This window comes from Peromyscus californicus, unplaced genomic scaffold (assembly GCF_007827085.1).
Source record: "Peromyscus californicus insignis strain IS unplaced genomic scaffold, ASM782708v3 Scaffold_20__1_contigs__length_68692818, whole genome shotgun sequence".
NCBI classification, from domain to species: domain Eukaryota; kingdom Metazoa; phylum Chordata; class Mammalia; order Rodentia; family Cricetidae; genus Peromyscus; species Peromyscus californicus.
Genome location: NW_026294503.1, coordinates 43,859,222 through 43,875,222, shown reverse-complemented (window position 1 = coordinate 43,875,222; position 16,001 = coordinate 43,859,222). Strand labels below are relative to the sequence as shown.

Here is a 16,001-nt window from a genome sequence, read left to right as displayed (position 1 = left end):
CCTCCCGAGTGCTGGGATCAAAGGCATGTGCCACCACCGCCCGGCTGAATAAACATGTCTTATAAGTTGATGTAAATGTTTAACACAGGAGGCATGAAATCATATCCAAGAACAATCCAGGGGACAAAACGTACCTGAGGTAAAGGGCCCTCGTCTGTTTTCCTGAGCCTCTCTCACAGTTCCCCAAGGGATAGATCACCGTGGGTCATTCTTTTTTTTTTTTTTTTTTTTTTTTGGTTTTTCGAGACAGGGTTTCTCTGTGTAGCTTTGCGCCTGTCCTGGAACTCACTTGGTAGCCCAGGCTGGCCTCGAACTCACAGAGATCCGCCTGGCTCTGCCTCCCGAGTGCTGGGATTAAAGGTGTGCGCCACCACCGCCCGGCTAAGGGTCATTCTTTTTTTGTTGTTTTGTTTTTTGTTTTTTTCGAGACGGGTCATTCTTTTGACCATGTTCTAATACCTCCCTCCCTTCTTCCCTTCCTCTCTCTCTTTCTGAGAGAGAGTCTCACTCTGTAGCCCTGACTGGACTGGAACTTGCTAGCCTTGAGCTCACAGAGATCTTCCTGCCTCTGCCTCTGGAGTGCAGGGATCATGTGGAGGTCAGAAGACAACTTTGAGGAGTTGGTTCTCTCCTTCCACCAAGGGTTCTGGGGATCAAATCCGGGTTGTCAGGCTTGCACTGCAGGCTCTTTAATCTCACCACACATCCCAGATGATACCCTGGACCATCTGTGCCTGCGCGCACGCACACACACACACACACACACACACACACACACACACACACACACGCGCGCGCGCGCACGCGCATGCACATGCACGCGCATGCACATGCGCACGCACACACACAATAATAATAATAATAATAATAAATACATAATTAAACAAAAATGGTGAAACGGCTGGGGGTGTGGCTCAGGGGTGGAGCACCCAGCATTAGCAAGGCCCTGGGTTCCATCCACAGGTTTTAGCTGTGCTGAACAAGCCTCTCTAGATTGGATCAGAGACAGTGTAACAGCTGTGTATACAGTATTTATACTGCATCAGGGACTGGTTAGAATTCATACGAGATGACTCAAGGTGTTCCCAAGGCTATGCACAGCCAATTTGCAAACATCACACCATTGTGTATGGGGATTCAGCATCCCTGATTGCTGTTCCTCCGGAGTGTTCCATCCCCAAGGATCCTGAGGGCACAGGTAATGTGGGTGTGTCAGCAGATTTCACAGGATAGAATGGTAAGATGGCAGAGCTCTGGCAGCTGGTGAACCCAGGTACCAGGCCAGGTAGTTATTATGCCATCCCTTCACACGGCTGTTCTATAGTTCTGAGAGTCTACAGAATCAGAGGAAAAGTGTTGAATGCCCAGTAAATCTGGTGGCCCAGCTCCCTCAAGCCCACAACAGCACCGACCATTGAGGCAGAGCTTGCCAGTTCACAAAGGCTAGCCCAAGTCTGGTCCTGGATGCCACTGTGCCTGCTCCTGCTCTCTCCCCTGTCCCGAGAGCAACAACCTCCTGCACCTCTGGGCTGGGAACTTCTGCAGACCATGGAGCTCCTGGTTTAGGAGGCAGTCAATCCCACACCCTGGCCCCCGAAAGTATTTGCAAATTTACTAGCATTTGTTTTTCAAGATAGGGTTTCTCTGTGTAGCCCTAGCTGTTCTGGAACTCACTCTGTAGACCAGGCTGGCCTCGAACTCACAGAGATCTGCCTGCAGATCTTCCAAGTACAGGGATTAAAGGCGTGCACTTACCGCCACTGTCTGGCTGGTTTTGTTTTGTTGGCATGCCCTAGTTAGGCCTCTATTTCTGAGATAAAACACCATGAGAAAAAACACAACGTGGTTGGGGGGCAGTGGCGGTGCACACCTTTAATCCTAGCACTCGGGAGGCAGAGCTAGGCAGATCTCTGTGAGTTCGAGGCCAGCCTGGGCTACAGCACTAGATCCAGGACAGGCACCAAAGCTACACAAAGAAACCCTGTCTCAAAAACAAAACAAAACAAACAAACAAACACAAAAACAAAACAAAACACCCCCCCCACACACATACACACAACCTGGGGAGGAAAAGGTTTATTTCAGCTTACAATATATATTCCATCATGAAAGGAAGTCAGGGCAGGAACTCAAAGTGAGAACCTGTAGCTAGAGACTGAAGCAGAGGCCAGAGAAACGCTGCTTTGGGCCTGGATTCTCATACACCGCAGGCCCACCCGCCCAGGGGTGGCAGCATCAACAGTGAGCTGGGCCCTCCCGAATCAGACATTAATCAGGAATGAATCAGGATTTCTCAATTAAGCATCCCTCTTCCCAGATGAATCTAGCTTGTGTCAAGTCGACAAAAAATGAACCAGTAGAGCCAGCTGTGCTGTGACGAGGACCTTGGTACTGCCTGTGGCTTTGCCTGAGGCTCCCCAGCCCAGCTCCAGGGTCCTTCATCGTCCCCAGCTCTCTGTACGGCTCTTTCCCAGCTCTGGGTGCTCAGGCACCCACAGGAGCCCTGGAAGCCCCGGATGCTCCTGCTTTTGCCTGCACCTGCCTTTCGGTATGGGCCTTCCTGCTCGGTGCTCAGGGCTTGGTTACGGAGGGAAAGACTTTTTAATTTTTATTTTTTCCTTTCAGAAAGCTGTAACATTTGGCACTGGCACTAACTTTCTCCGGCTTTCAGCACAGGCTCTGTTCAAGGCGTCATCTGAGTTTGACTTGGTGCCTCTCGAGTGAGCAAAAGACAGCCTGCCCATTGGGGGACACTGAGAGGGTCCCTGGGGTGGAGGGGTAGCCAGACTCCAGCAAAAACACGGCTTCCAGAAAAAGCCAGCAAAGCACTCCCATCCCTTCCCTCCTAAAGAAGTGAGTCATGACCCCCCCATGCCTCAACATTTTACTCTTCTCTAGCTGCTGGGAAGGAACCATGGTCTTCCTAGACCCAGCTTTGGGAATGAAACAGAGGCTGCCAGAGTAAAAGAATTGGGAAAAACAGAAAGATGGACATGAGGGATTCTGGACTACCTGTGTTAGAATTCTGAAGTCTAGGTGCTGGAGACATGGCTCAGCAATTAGGAGCACTGGCTGCTCTTGCAGACCTTAGCTTGGTCCGGAGCACCAACAACAGGCCGCTCACAACGCCCTGTTAACTTCAGTTCTGGGAGATCTGACTCCCTCTTCAGGCCTCCACAGGTACTGCATGCAGGTGATGCGCCTAAAAACATGCAGGCGCACACACATACATGAAAATAATTTTTAGCCGGGCAGTGGTGGCACACGCCTTTAATCCCAGCACTCGGGAAGGCAGAGGCAGGTGGATCTCTGTGAGTTTGAGGCCAGTCTGGTCTCCAAAGTAAGTTCCAGGACAGGCTCTAAAGCTACACAGAGAAACCCTGTCTCGAGAAAACAAACAAACAAACAAAAAAGCAAAACAAAAAGTCAAAAGAAGAAGAAATTGAAAAAGCAAATAATAAAGAGAATTCTGAAATGTAAACCACTGGCATTGTCATCCCACAGCCCAGAAGTGGTCAGGTGGAGCAAGCCTCTTCTACCGAAGTTACTGTGAGCTCAGGTAGAGCAAGCCTCTTCAACCGAAGTTACTGTGAGCTCAGGTAGAGCAAGCCTCTTCAACTGAAGTTACTGTGAGCTCAGGTAGAGCAAGCCTCTTCTACCGAAGTTACTGTGAGCTCAGGTAGAACAAGCCTCTTCAACCGAAGTTACTGTGAGCTCAGGTGGAGCAAGCCTCTTCTACCGAAGTTACTGTGAACTCATGTTCCAGCAGGCAGCCTGACCCACAGCAGGAGTGGGATGTCCTGGACCACATGCTGGGCCTGGCTGTTAGCTGTCCAGAGTCTTATCCACGTGTGCCCCAAACACAGATGGTGTCACTCTCTGCAGGTGTCCCAAGGATGCTTGGTGCTGGCTGAGGGGGTGGGGGAATGTGGGGTGAGTGGGGTGTGTGTGTGGAGAGCAAAGCTGCTCCCAAGAGAAGAGAGATGAACACAATTCACCAGAGCTTTCCAGGACACTTTCCCTGTTGGCTTTGAAGGCATCAGAATGAAGCTGAGGATGTAACACAGGGCAGTGGAAGGCACTCCCTAGTTGCTGTGAGGTCTGAGGTAGCTCACTCACCCTCTCTGGGCCCACCTGCTCTCTTGTATGTATTCCAAGGGTTGGGATGGACTTCCCGTACAAAGTCACACTGTTTGGATTCACATCTCAGCCCCAGCCTGAGGTTTGCCGCCCCCTATGCCCACCTGCTGGGATACCTCTCTGGGATCGGCCCTGCTGCCTCTAGCAGGTACAACAGCACCCTCTGCACAGGAGTGTGGCATACCCGAGACAGTACCTGTGGAGTTCTGAGGTTTGAGCTAGGAGGTTATTAGCCAGCTCACCTTTCTGTGCCTCAGTTTCTCCTTCTTGGAATTAATCATTATGGATTTTTTTTTTTTTTTTTTTGGTTTTTCGAGACAGGGTTTCCCTGTGTAGCTTTGCGCCTTTCCTGGAACTCACTTGGTAGCCCAGGCTGGCCTCGAACTCACAGAGATCCGCCTGCCTCTGCCTCCCGAGTGCTGGGATTAAAGGCGTGCACCACCACCGCCCGGCCTCATTATGGATATTGATAGTACCTTCGAGATACAGTTTTTATGTGGTCTAAATGTATTTGGAATTTAAAATACAAATATGCATGCATATGGGTAATATAAATACAATAAGGAGTCCAGAGCTCATGAACGGATCAGCACATCCTGGATAAGCTGAGACAGAAGAGGACTAGGTTTTTGTTGTTGTTTGTTTTTTGTTTTTGTTTTTGTTTTTTTTTGAGACAGGGTTTCTCTGTGTAGCTTTGGAGCCTGTCCTGGATCTCACTCTGTAGACCAGGCTGGCCTCGAACTCACAGAGATCCGCCTGCCTCTGCCTCCCGAGTGCTGGGATTAAAGGCGTGCGCCACCACCAACCAGCAGGTTTTTATTACCGTCTTCACTGCTGGTGTTTCTGACTCCTGGGCAGGAACTGCATTTACTTCAACAAGCAGTTAGACTCGTGCAGGGCCACCCTCAGAACTCCACAGGTACTGTCTCGGGTATGCCACACTCCTGTGCAGACGGTGCTGTTGTACCTGCTAGAGGCAGCAGGGCCGATCCCAGAGAGGTAGGGCTTCTTACCTGGGGTCACCGGGGCAGCCAAAGGCCCCCTGGAAGTATGGTCATGAGTGAGCAGGTGGGCGTAGGGGGCGGCAAGTATAGGCAGGATGTTCTTGACCAAATGTACCTTCAACCCTGTTCCTGGGGTGTGGACGAGGGTGTGTCCAGCAGGCATCCCCCAGCACCCCAGTCATGGCTTGTCTTGTTCCCCTCCTGTAGACACCCCCCCCCCTTCAGCTCTATTGGTCTTTGAAGAGACGGATGCCACTGCTCCCAGGCAGTCTTTCCTGTTCTTCTGGATGAGGGGGTGCCACCATCAACTATCCACAGTCTTTACCTTGTTATCATCTCTTTTCTCACTCCTGTGGGGTGAGGGCAGGGGATAGGATGTGTCTCTTCAAAGCTGTGTCCCCCTGATGCTGGAGTAGGCTTGAGAGGGACATTATGACAGGCATACACACCATGCACCCACCCCACTCTTATAAATAAATAATTAAACATTTAAGAAATATGTGATAGGCGCGCACACACAGAAATGGCTGGCATGGCTATGATGTATGTGGTGAGGCTATGCTGCCAGGGTCAGCAGTAACATGGTATCTGGTACCCTCATGCTCTTCTAGGGGACCCCAACCTTCCTAGACCTTTGAGAGGAAGCTCACCTTGGGGAACAGGAAGTACCCCCCAGACCTTCCCATGTTTTCCTCCCAAGTGGGGGGACTCAAGGTTCCTGGTCTCCAGTGAAAAAACCTTGGTCAGTCCTGGAGGCCAGCTGGACTGTGAGATGGACAGCTTTGTGACCAGATGGTTCCTTGTCATTTTCTGAGTTCTGTCTCCTCTCCTGCAAACGGGGGCAAGTGTGCCCCTCACTCACAGGCTATGCTAGGGACTAGAACGTGTGATGGCTGTGAAATGCTTCTTACAGGGCCTGCCTGCCTCTGTCGATGGCTAACTCAAGGAATCCTATCTAACCAGGACAGGATCTGGGCTTGGGAGCCATGTGGCTAAGCTGTGAGTTACTACGCACCTCATTGTTCTTGGGTGAATCATGGCTATTCTCTGATCATGGGTTTCCTCCTCTGTAAAACGAGAGCTGCAGGCATGGACTGCTTATGGCGAACATTAGGAGAGATGCTGCGTGTGAAGTGTGTTTGGGGCAGATGCTCATCAAAGTAAACTCCTCCCTCCCGGGGCCTCTGAACCCACCCAGCCCTTGTTAGGTCCAGATGGGACGCCAGGATGACTGAAATGAGTCACAGTTACAGCTGGGCCCTTTTATGTTCAGAAACTGCTATTAGCCTGCAGCCCTTCAGGTTAGCTTGGGGGATTCCTGGGGGCGGGGCGGGGGTATGGGGAGAAACAGTCTCCTACTGCTTGGCATGAGGCTGAGGCTATGCCTGTGATCTGCTTGTAGGGTGCTTGGCTCATTCATTCATTTCCAGTCAGTCTGTCAGTCAGTCCATCAACAAATGCTCACCCAGCTGAGACCTCAGGTGCTGGTTACTTAGCAGAGTGACTAGAGCTGGCTCCCTGGTCCAGGGGCTCGAAGTCTGGGAGAAGCACATGAAAGAGCGTGCCATGTGGAGGGGCTGTGGGGTTCAGAGCAGGCTTCAACTCTGTCTGGGACATCAACGTCTGGGAGGGACTCCTAGAGATGGCGGGTGGTAGCTGAGCCTTGAGGTAGCACGGGGAGGGATCTGCCATTGGAGAAGGCACGGAATAGGGAGGTGAGCGAGAGGAGAGCAGTAGGGACAGACAGGGCACAGCTGGGTCCCTGAAGAGCTGCATGTAACTACCTGTTGGAGTCAAGGGCTGGAAGGGAGGGAAGGCAGGCAAGGGGCTCCTGTGCCCTGCCCCTCCAACCCAAAGGCGATGGAGGAAGGGCAGGGCAGGGCTTCATGAGAAGAAACAGCATGGACATCACTGCTTTGAACAGTCAGTGTGTTGGGAGCGCTTGCCATACAAGCCTGGCACCTGAGTGCAATTCCAGGAACCCACCGTAGGGGGAGAGAACCAATTCCATAAAATTGTCCTCTGACTCTCTCTCTCTCTCTCACGCACGCACGCACACGCACACAAGCACACGCCATGGCATGCATGTGCTGGTACGTACACACTGGGCCCATTACACTGTCAGGGTGCCCTTATGCTCCTGAGGCTGACTCAGGACTATGCTATCCTATCCGTGCTGGCCTGGACAAAGATCCAAACTCACAGGTTTACCCCTGAGCATGAGTCACTTCAGTGTTGTAGATGCACAGCACCCCAAGTTCAATCATCACAATTGGGGACCTTTGAGCTCCGTGCCCAGCAGTTGTTGTCAGCCCCAACATTAATGACGCCCCAGGAATCCCTGAAGCACTCATGGGGATCTGCTGGAGTGGATGGGCAGGTCTGGAGTCAGACCTCCTGGGCCTGACTCATGAGCCACAGCCCCTTCTGATGCACTGAGTGACGGCTACCTCAGTCATAACAACTAATGTTTGCTTTGCGTTTTATGAGGCACCAGGCGCTCTCCTCAGCATGTCCTGCCTGTCATTAGCTGTCTTCACCTGCACACACTTAGCAAAGTGGCCTATTGTACAGTTAAGAAACTGAGGCTCGCCGGGCGGTGGTGGCGCACGCCTTTAATCCCAGCACTCGGGAGGCAGAGCCAGGCGGATCTCTGTGAGTTCGAGGCCAGCCTGGGCTACCAAGTGAGTCCCAGGAAAGGCGCAAAGCTACACAGAGAAACCCTGTCTCGAAAAACCAAAAAAAAAAAAAAAAAAAAAAAGAAACTGAGGCTCAGAGCAGTTGTGTGTAACCTCCCAGGGTTGCGGAGCCGGGAACAGGAATATGATGGAGGGCTACTTGATTCTCAAACCTCACCTTTCTTAATTATTCAGCCTCCTGCAGTGTCTGTGCTGGGTGAGGGGAGAGACAGAAGGGTATGCCCAGGGGAACAGAAGTGGGAACTGCTTCCTGAGGTCATATTGTTGTTGAACTTAGGGGCCACAGCCTGTGCCCCATGGCCAGGTTCAGACAAAGAGTCAGATTAAGAGTGGAGAGCAGCCGGGCAGTGGTGGCGCACGCCTTTAATCCCAGCACTCGGGAGGCAGAGCCAGGCGGATCTCTGTGAGTTCGAGGCCAGCCTGGTCTCCAAAGCGAGTTCCAGGAAAGGCGCAAAGCTACACAGAGAAACCATGTCTCGAAAAACAAAACAAAACAAACAAACAAAAAAGAGTGGAGAGCAGAAAAAGATTTCTTCATGACAGGAAGAGAAACAGATTCATTTTCTGGGTCCTGAAGTGAGATAAGTTGACATAGAGGGCCAAGGATTTGCATATTTAGGCAGTCCTAGGGTGGGCCCGTCCAACACTGACCCATGACTGTAAGGGGAAGCCCCAGGAGGAGAGGCTGGCTCCTCGGGGCCTCATCTAGAAGTTGGCTTCCAGGCCAAGGAAGAGCTAAAGAGCAAGTTAGAGGGAAGACACACTCCACGTCAACCTCGGGATGGGGGCGCCCCTATATGAGTTTCTGAGAAAAAGCTGGGGACAGACTAGCGGCTGGATGTTGAGAAGCCAAGGACAAGTGGCCAAGGTCAGGGTAACAGAACACCCAGACACAGAAGAGCTGAGGGCAGGCCCCGAAGAGGACCCTACAGAGGATCCTACCTCAGAGGAACAGGAGGCTGGGAAAAGAGCTAGCCTGAAGAACCACCTCTGCTGATCAGGCCCTGTTACTCCCCTTGAGTCTGGGCTGGCCCTAACTTGTTTTTGACTGACAAGAAGTGATGTCACAGCATTTCCAAGTGTTGCTCATAAGCAGCATGGGTTCTATAGCCGAAGCCCTAAGGGAGTCAGCCACCAGGGAGGTAGTCAGACGACAGAGGTCCCGAGACCATCGTGCATCCAGGAAGCGGAGGGAGAGCCACAGCGAAGCAGGCATCCCGCTAAGGCGGCCCACCTATGATGGGAGAAGCTATGACAGACATCCACAGGCAACCTCAGGTGACCTGTGCTCAGCTGCAGGAAGGACACAAGGACTGGCCCAGGCCAGCCATAAGTCCAGGAGAGTGACAAGAACATTGCCATACTCAACCATCAAGTTTACTTTACGGTAGTTGCTTACAAAGTAACAGATACCTGAAGGTTAGTAGTTTAATACTCACAGTCCCCTGGGACGAACATTACCGCCCCATTTAACAGATGAAGAAACTAAGCCCAGAAAGGGAGATGACTTCAGGAGGCAGTTGTGGAGTTTGAGTCAGGGAGGCTGGTCCAGGCTATTTCCACAGCAACGGCTGGATGCCTGAGGCTATAACCAGACTGAACAGCCAGACAGTTGTGTTTGAGGCCAAATGTCCAACGATGGAGGGGGCTGAGCTTCTTCTCCCAGGTGGCTGACCTGACACCTGCTGGAAACCGGGTTTGTTCTTTTAAAAGCCAGTTTACTGAGCTGGAGACATTGCTCAGGGCATCAGCTGCTCTCCCTGAGCTGATTGCCAGCATCCACATGGCAGCTAACAACCGTCTGCAACTCCAGTTCCAGGGGATCTGACTCCTTCTTCTGTGAGGACCAGGCACCACAGGGTGCCCAGACATACATCCAGACAAAACACCCATACACATACAATTTTTAAAAATATTTTAAAAGGTTTACTAACAAGATTTGTACATAGTAAAATGTACAGACCTAACTGTGCAGTGCGGTACCTCTTACATGGGTATGTGCCCTGTCCCCACTACCCAGACTGAGTCAGAAGACACCTGCCACCCCAAGGATCCCTGTGTCCACTGCGGGGCAGTGTCCCTTCTTCCCCAGCTCAGGGCACCACTGTTCTGCGGCTTTTGAACTTCATGGCTTCGGCTTAACCATTAAGTCTGGAAGACTCACCCATGTTTTTTGCAGGTAGCAGTTATGGTTTATTGCCATACTATACCATTGTGTACAAATAGACCACAATTGTTCTTTTTTGGGGATGGGACATGGGGGTCACATGTAGTCCAGGCTGTCCTGGAGCTTGCTGTATAGCTGAGGGTGACTTTGAACTTCTCATCTTTCTGTCTCCATTTCCCAAGAGCCGGGATTAACAGGTGTGTATCAAAACCACCCCTGGCTTACTCAAGGCTATGTATGGACTGGACGCAGGGCTCCATGCTTGCTGGGAGAGCACTCTATCAACTCAGTCACATTCCCAGCCACTTACTTTACCACTGAGAGGCAGCCGAGGTTTGAGCAACCTTGAGTAGGGCTGACATGAACGTCACTGTGCAGTGGGCAGGCCCTTGATGCTCCAGATGCCTCTAAGGGAGGGAAGTGCTGGGTCAGAGAGATGTAAGTTTATCCCAGAAAGAAAGTGCCAAAAGCTGCCACAGTGTGCCAAGTGTGCTTCTGCCAGCAGAGCATGGCAGTCCCTGGTGTCCCAGTCTTGGCTAACACTTGGGACTGCCGGGTCTTTTGAGCTGTTCTAGAACCAGGGAGTGAAGATTTTGTTTGCAAGGACTACTATGAAGCCTGGTGACTTGTGACCCTAAGCACGGGAGCCAGGGATTTCGAGGAAGGTGAGGATGATGAGAGAGAAGGGCTTGGACTCTCAACCCTGTATGTGGATGCTGGGGCTGCCAGCCACAGATGGCCATCGTCTCTGAGAAACCTTGGTCGGAGGGTCTCTGCATAAAAGAATAGTAACAAAAGAAGCCCTTCCAGAATGGCACCCAGACACAAAGACTTCCCTTGCTTCTCATTGGTGGAGCCGCCTGCCATCCATGCCACTCTTGAACCAATCACAGGGAAGGATGCAGACAGGCACTGCTATACTCTGACAGTGGTTCTCGACCTTCCTACACTGCAACCCTTTAATATGGTTCCCCATGGTGTAGTCCCCCTAACCATTAAATTATGTTTATTGCTACTTCATAACTGTAATTTTGCTGTTATGAATCATAATATAAATATCTGATATGCAGGATATCTGATGTGTGACCCCTGTGAATAGGTTGTTTGATGACCAACCCCCCCAGGGGTTGTGACCCACAGGTTGAGAACCTTTGCTCTATGAGGTCCCTGTGGGCTGGGTCTTCCCAAAAAACCACATCAGGGATGTTCAAAGAGCAGTTCTTCCTGCTGATGCCTCTGCTTGGAATACCCTTCTTGATTTTCCATTTGGGAAAACTGGTTCTCGAACCAGCATCAGGCCAGGCCAGTGTCTCCTGTGGGATCCCAGTCTCCTGGGACTAAACCCAATGTGGTTTCCAGATCTTGGAAAAGTGACCATGGGTATAGCCCGCCACGATGACCACTTGTTCCCACTTGTACCTCTGTCCAGGGGTGAAGAACCTCTGGGTATAATCTCAGCCTAGTGCAGAAAACACCCATTTTCTGGAGAAGCAAACTGAGGCTTGGGGGGAGGATGTTATGGTGTGTGTGGTGATGGCACAGTCTCAGCACCAGCCCTCTCTTTGCAACTCCACAGCTTCTCAGATAATCAGTTGATGAGTGAGCCTGAGGTGAGCCATTGGTGGTCCACCAGGGAACCATTTCTGATTGCTATCAGGGCAGAGACAGGGCTCCCTGACCGCGGCTCCTACCCTCAAACCACTCAAATGTCCAAGGTCCAGGGGATGAACTGGACTCAGCTCCACCCTTAGAAGCCCACAGACCCCTGCTTCAGGTAAGGTGGAATACAGAAGCCATCAAGAACCTGGTTGCCACTTCCTACCCTGCCCAGCCATCCACAAAGCCAGAGCTGCTGGAAGGTTTTATTAAGTTAGGGTGACTCATGGAACAGGAGAGATGTGTCTTCATGGGTAGCGCTAGTGGTCCACACCCAGCGCCCCTCAGAGGAGTGGAGCCGTGGGGACAGCCGTGGGCTCCTCTCTCTGTCCAGTGGTTCCCCAGTCCAGAGGCCGGGGTGTGGACCCGGCCAGGGCAGAAGTAGTTAGTAGAGGTAGGGCAGGAAGAGAGGGCTGCTCCGGCCTTTTCCCTCTGGTCAACTCACTCAGGCCCTGCTAGGGCCTTTGCGAGATGCCCAGAGTAGGAGGGAGGCCTAAGCAGGGCACCGGAGGGGAACAGGAGCCAGTGCTAGAGGTACATGCCACCAAGAATTGCCTTTTGAAGAAGTTTAAAGTGTTTTAGAAAAAAAAAAAAAAAAGGCAAAAATTCTATATAAAAATCTCTTCACATATAAAATCCTGAAGAAGGTGCAAGGTAAGACCCAGTGCGAGGGATGAGCTCAGATCCGCAGTGTGTGTCTGTGCGTGTGTACGTGTGTGTGTGTGTGTGTGTGTGTGTGTGTGTGTGTGTGTGTGTGTGTGTGTGAGGTGTGAGTGCACATGTGACCCAGGGTGGGGAGAAAGCTTGGCTTCTGACTTCTGTCCGAGAAGGAGGGTGGCTGGTCCCCTGGGGCCGGAGGGTTCTCAGCTGAGCTGGACCACAGAGACCTGGAAGGCAAGAGTGACCACTGAGCACTGGGAAGGCAGGCCTCACACTCTGGCCGGCTGGTGTGGACCAAGCCAAAGCACAGGCCAAACTGCCCACGGCTGCTGGCCCCGCAGCTGGCCAGAGCCACTTTTCCAGGCTGCTGGGGCGGCCTGACTCATGTGCCTTAGGAAGTCCAGTCTGGTCAGGTCGAGGAGGTAGACAGGCCATGTCATGTCATATCATACATCATATCGTATCGTATCCTTGCAAGCCCTCTGAAGGAGGGCATCTTTAGGGCTCTGAGGTCAGTGCTAGCTGCAGCACGAAGCTGGGGGGCTGGGGGATGACTGAATGCAAACTTCAGAATGTGCTCAGGGTCACCACTAGCCTGTGAAAGGGCAGACTACTGGGGCGGTGACCATGACAATGTTGAAGATGCAGGGCCGTGGGGTCCTGACCCAGCCATGTGTCATCACCTCGGGACAAACATGCACAGGTTGACCCAGCAGACTCTGGACTGTCTTAGGGCCATAACTACTCTTTGTAGCCACTTACAGAAAGAGAAATGGGCCAGGGGAAGGAAGTGCTGGCCCTTCAGGCTGCGTGGAAGGGACCGTGAATTTGCACTGCAGGGTCCCCACCCACCTCTACTCAGCCAAGCTGTTTCTCACAGCCTCCTTCTCCTGCAGGGCAGCCATGGCCAGGCGTAGGTGCTCCTTCAGCTGCTCGATCTCGCGCTCCGACCGGGTCTTGATGTGGTTCAGCTCCACATACACGTCCTGGTACTTCCCCGTGAAGCGCTTGTCCTAGGGCCACAGAGGAAGCACTGAGGGTCGGAGCCCGCAGCGCCCGCTCCCCGCCACACACCCACTTGGCCCCCTGCTGGTAGCACAGAAGGCCAGGATCCCCCAGTGATGGGGACTTCATTGTCCTTCCTTGTCCCATTAGAGGGGCAGCAGTTAGGGCCTGGGGAGGTGAAGCCTTTGCCCACGGTCACAATGAGTGGTAGGCTGAGCCCCAGGAGGGGCATGTCCGGGGGGCTCTGGACTTTCAGTAAGTTCTCTCTGCGCATTCTCCAAGCGCAGCCAGTGCACTGCGGACTCATATTCTCGAGTCACCATACATCCATAACTTGATGAAGGCAGGAAGGAGCCAAGGGCTGCACACGACTGAGTGGGCTTCCCAACTCCTAGCGACACTTGGAGTCAACCCACAGCCAGGCTGGGAGAGGAACCGGTTCTGTTTAAAGCTATATTCCAGGCACCTAGTAGGTGTTCAACCATAATAAAGCCAAATGACCTTGAATGCCTGAACGCAAGTGTGACCTTGGGTGAGTCACACCCCTCTCTCTTCTCAGGCTTGTCTGCAATGGGATAGTGAGTCCTACACGGAAGGCCCAAGGAGAGGAGGAGGCCAGTGGGGGCCGGCTCAGGCGGGCACCTGGAGCACACCCGGCCCACAGCTGTCGCTGCCTACCTTGTGCATCACCTGGAGCTCATCACGGAGGCACTGCACCTCCTTTTTCAGGTACTGGAGCTCATTCTCCTTGACTCGCAGCAGCACCTAGGGACACACGCGCTGGGCTGAGCCAGGACCTATAGGACCATAGGCCAAGGCTCCCCGGATCCACACTGCCCTGCAGCCTGGCACCTCCATGACTTAAAGCCCCGAGTGCAACCCCAGCTCCCACTGAGAGCCCCGGCACCCCACAGTCTACTGCCGCAGAGGCCCCTCTGCCTCTGCCTTCCTTTTCCTCACTTGTACCCCACGCATATTGTGAGTAGGACTCTCCCTGCTACATCGCTGCAACCTAACACTGTTTCGGGCCGAGGTGCTAGGGCCGAGGGGGTGACAGGAGATCTGTGACACACAGGCTGGCCCTCCTGTGACCTGTAGCTATGACACTGTGGCAGGACTACCCCCACCGAACCCTCTGAACTCTGAGGAGCAGTGCTATTGATCCGTGGGGTACATAAGCTCAGCTGGGCAGGAAAGCCTTTAAACTCCAGACTGGCCTTCTGCTGCCTGGTTCCAGCCCCAGCTTCCAGACCAATAGCTGCGGGACCTTCAGGAAGGCCATTAACCTCTGTTTCTCCATCGGGTTAACGCGGACAGTAACAGTGTGTGTCTAATGAGCTTGATGGAAGGGAAGAGACAAAGGGCTTAGAACTTCTAGGCACAGAGGCGAGCCTTACAGCAGTGGTTCTCAACCTGTGGGTCACAACCCCCTTTGAGGGTTGGACTACTCTTTTACAGGGGTCGCTTAAGACCATCATCCTACATAGCAGATATTTACATTATGATTCCTAACAGTAGCAGAATTATAGTTATAAAGTAGCAACAAAAATAATTTTATGGTTGGGGGTCACCACAATATGAGGTACTGTTTTGGGGTTTTGTTTTGTTTTTCAAGACACTGTTTCTCTGGCTGTCCTGGAACTGATTCACCACCATGCCCAGCATGAGGAACTGTTTGAAGGGTGGCAGCATTAGGAAGGTTATTGTTTGCTAATAACTGACACAAAGAGCTGGGTGACCCTGTAATCACTCACACTTTCTCCTTTCAACATCCCCCATAAGAAGAGGGCTAGCTATCCCTACCCGCTTGATTTTTTTTTTTCTTTCTGTTGTTGTTAGCTTAGTTTATTTTTGGTTTTTCGAGACAGGGTTTCTCTGTGTAGCCATGGCTGTCCTGGAACTTTCTCTGTAGACCAGGCTAGCCTTGAGTGCTGGAATCAAAGGCGTGCATCACCACTGCCTGGTTAATTATTTATTTTTTGAGACAGAGTTTCTCTTTGTAGCTCTGGCTGTCCTGGAACATGCTATGTAAACCAGGCTGGCCTTGAACTCACAGAGATCTGCCTGCCTCTACCCCTGGAGTCCTGGGATTACAGGTGTGCGCTCACAAAGGCAGCGTGACTGAGCATGGTCACACAGCAGGTGGATGACAGAACTGGATCAAACGCTAGAATTCTGACTTAGCCGAGAGGGCCCCAGAGGTCTGAGTGACATCTGCAGGTGACACCCAGCCCGTTAGGGAGCTTTCACAGGCCCTAGAGCCCGGGGCTGCCTGGCACCAGGGAGCAGAGGGGAGGGGGGGAGGGCATTTACCTCCAGCTCACAGGAGCTCCTCTCATTGCTGCGCCCGCAGCTGTTGCTGGTGCCCTGCGAGGCGATGAAGCTGCGCAGACGGTCGATCTCCTGGGACAGGTGCGAGTGCAGCTCCTGAGGGAACAGGACGGTCAGGGCGGGGGCTCAGCCCACCATTGCCTTCTCACAGCCCCCTGGGGGCCGGTCTAGCTACCTGGTTGTGGCGCAGCAGCTCCTGGCCCTCCTGCTGGCAGCGCCGGAGGGTGTGCTCACGCTCCTCTGCCTGCCGCGTCAGGGCACCGATCTCCAGGCACTTCTGCGAGTACCTCTCGGACAGCACCTGCAGCTCCTGTTTCAGAGCCTCCATGTCCAGCCTAG

General features: G+C 52.6%; 1 protein-coding gene and 1 long non-coding RNA gene across 9 annotated transcripts in view; one reads left to right on the top strand and one right to left on the bottom strand.

Annotated features, from left to right (window-relative positions):
• LOC128116748 (uncharacterized) overlaps positions 1-16,001 on the top strand; it is a 34,088-nt gene that overhangs the window by 9,342 nt on the left and 8,745 nt on the right. The window contains exon 3 of the long non-coding RNA XR_008220585.1: positions 13,891-14,060. This is a non-coding gene — a long non-coding RNA (uncharacterized LOC128116748). The remainder of the gene's footprint in view (positions 1-13,890; positions 14,061-16,001) is intronic.
• Triobp (TRIO and F-actin binding protein) overlaps positions 11,859-16,001 on the bottom strand; it is a 66,093-nt gene continuing 61,950 nt past the window's right edge. For all 8 annotated transcript variants that reach the window (XM_052748305.1, XM_052748306.1, XM_052748303.1 and 5 more), the window contains 5 exons: positions 15,838-15,997; positions 15,645-15,758; positions 14,010-14,096; positions 13,179-13,339; positions 11,859-12,553 (listed from right to left, as the gene is read on the bottom strand). In XM_052748305.1, the coding sequence (XP_052604265.1) occupies positions 13,181-13,339; positions 14,010-14,096; positions 15,645-15,758; positions 15,838-15,997 (520 nt within the window). In that variant the 3' untranslated portion in view covers positions 11,859-12,553; positions 13,179-13,180. The remainder of the gene's footprint in view (positions 12,554-13,178; positions 13,340-14,009; positions 14,097-15,644; positions 15,759-15,837; positions 15,998-16,001) is intronic.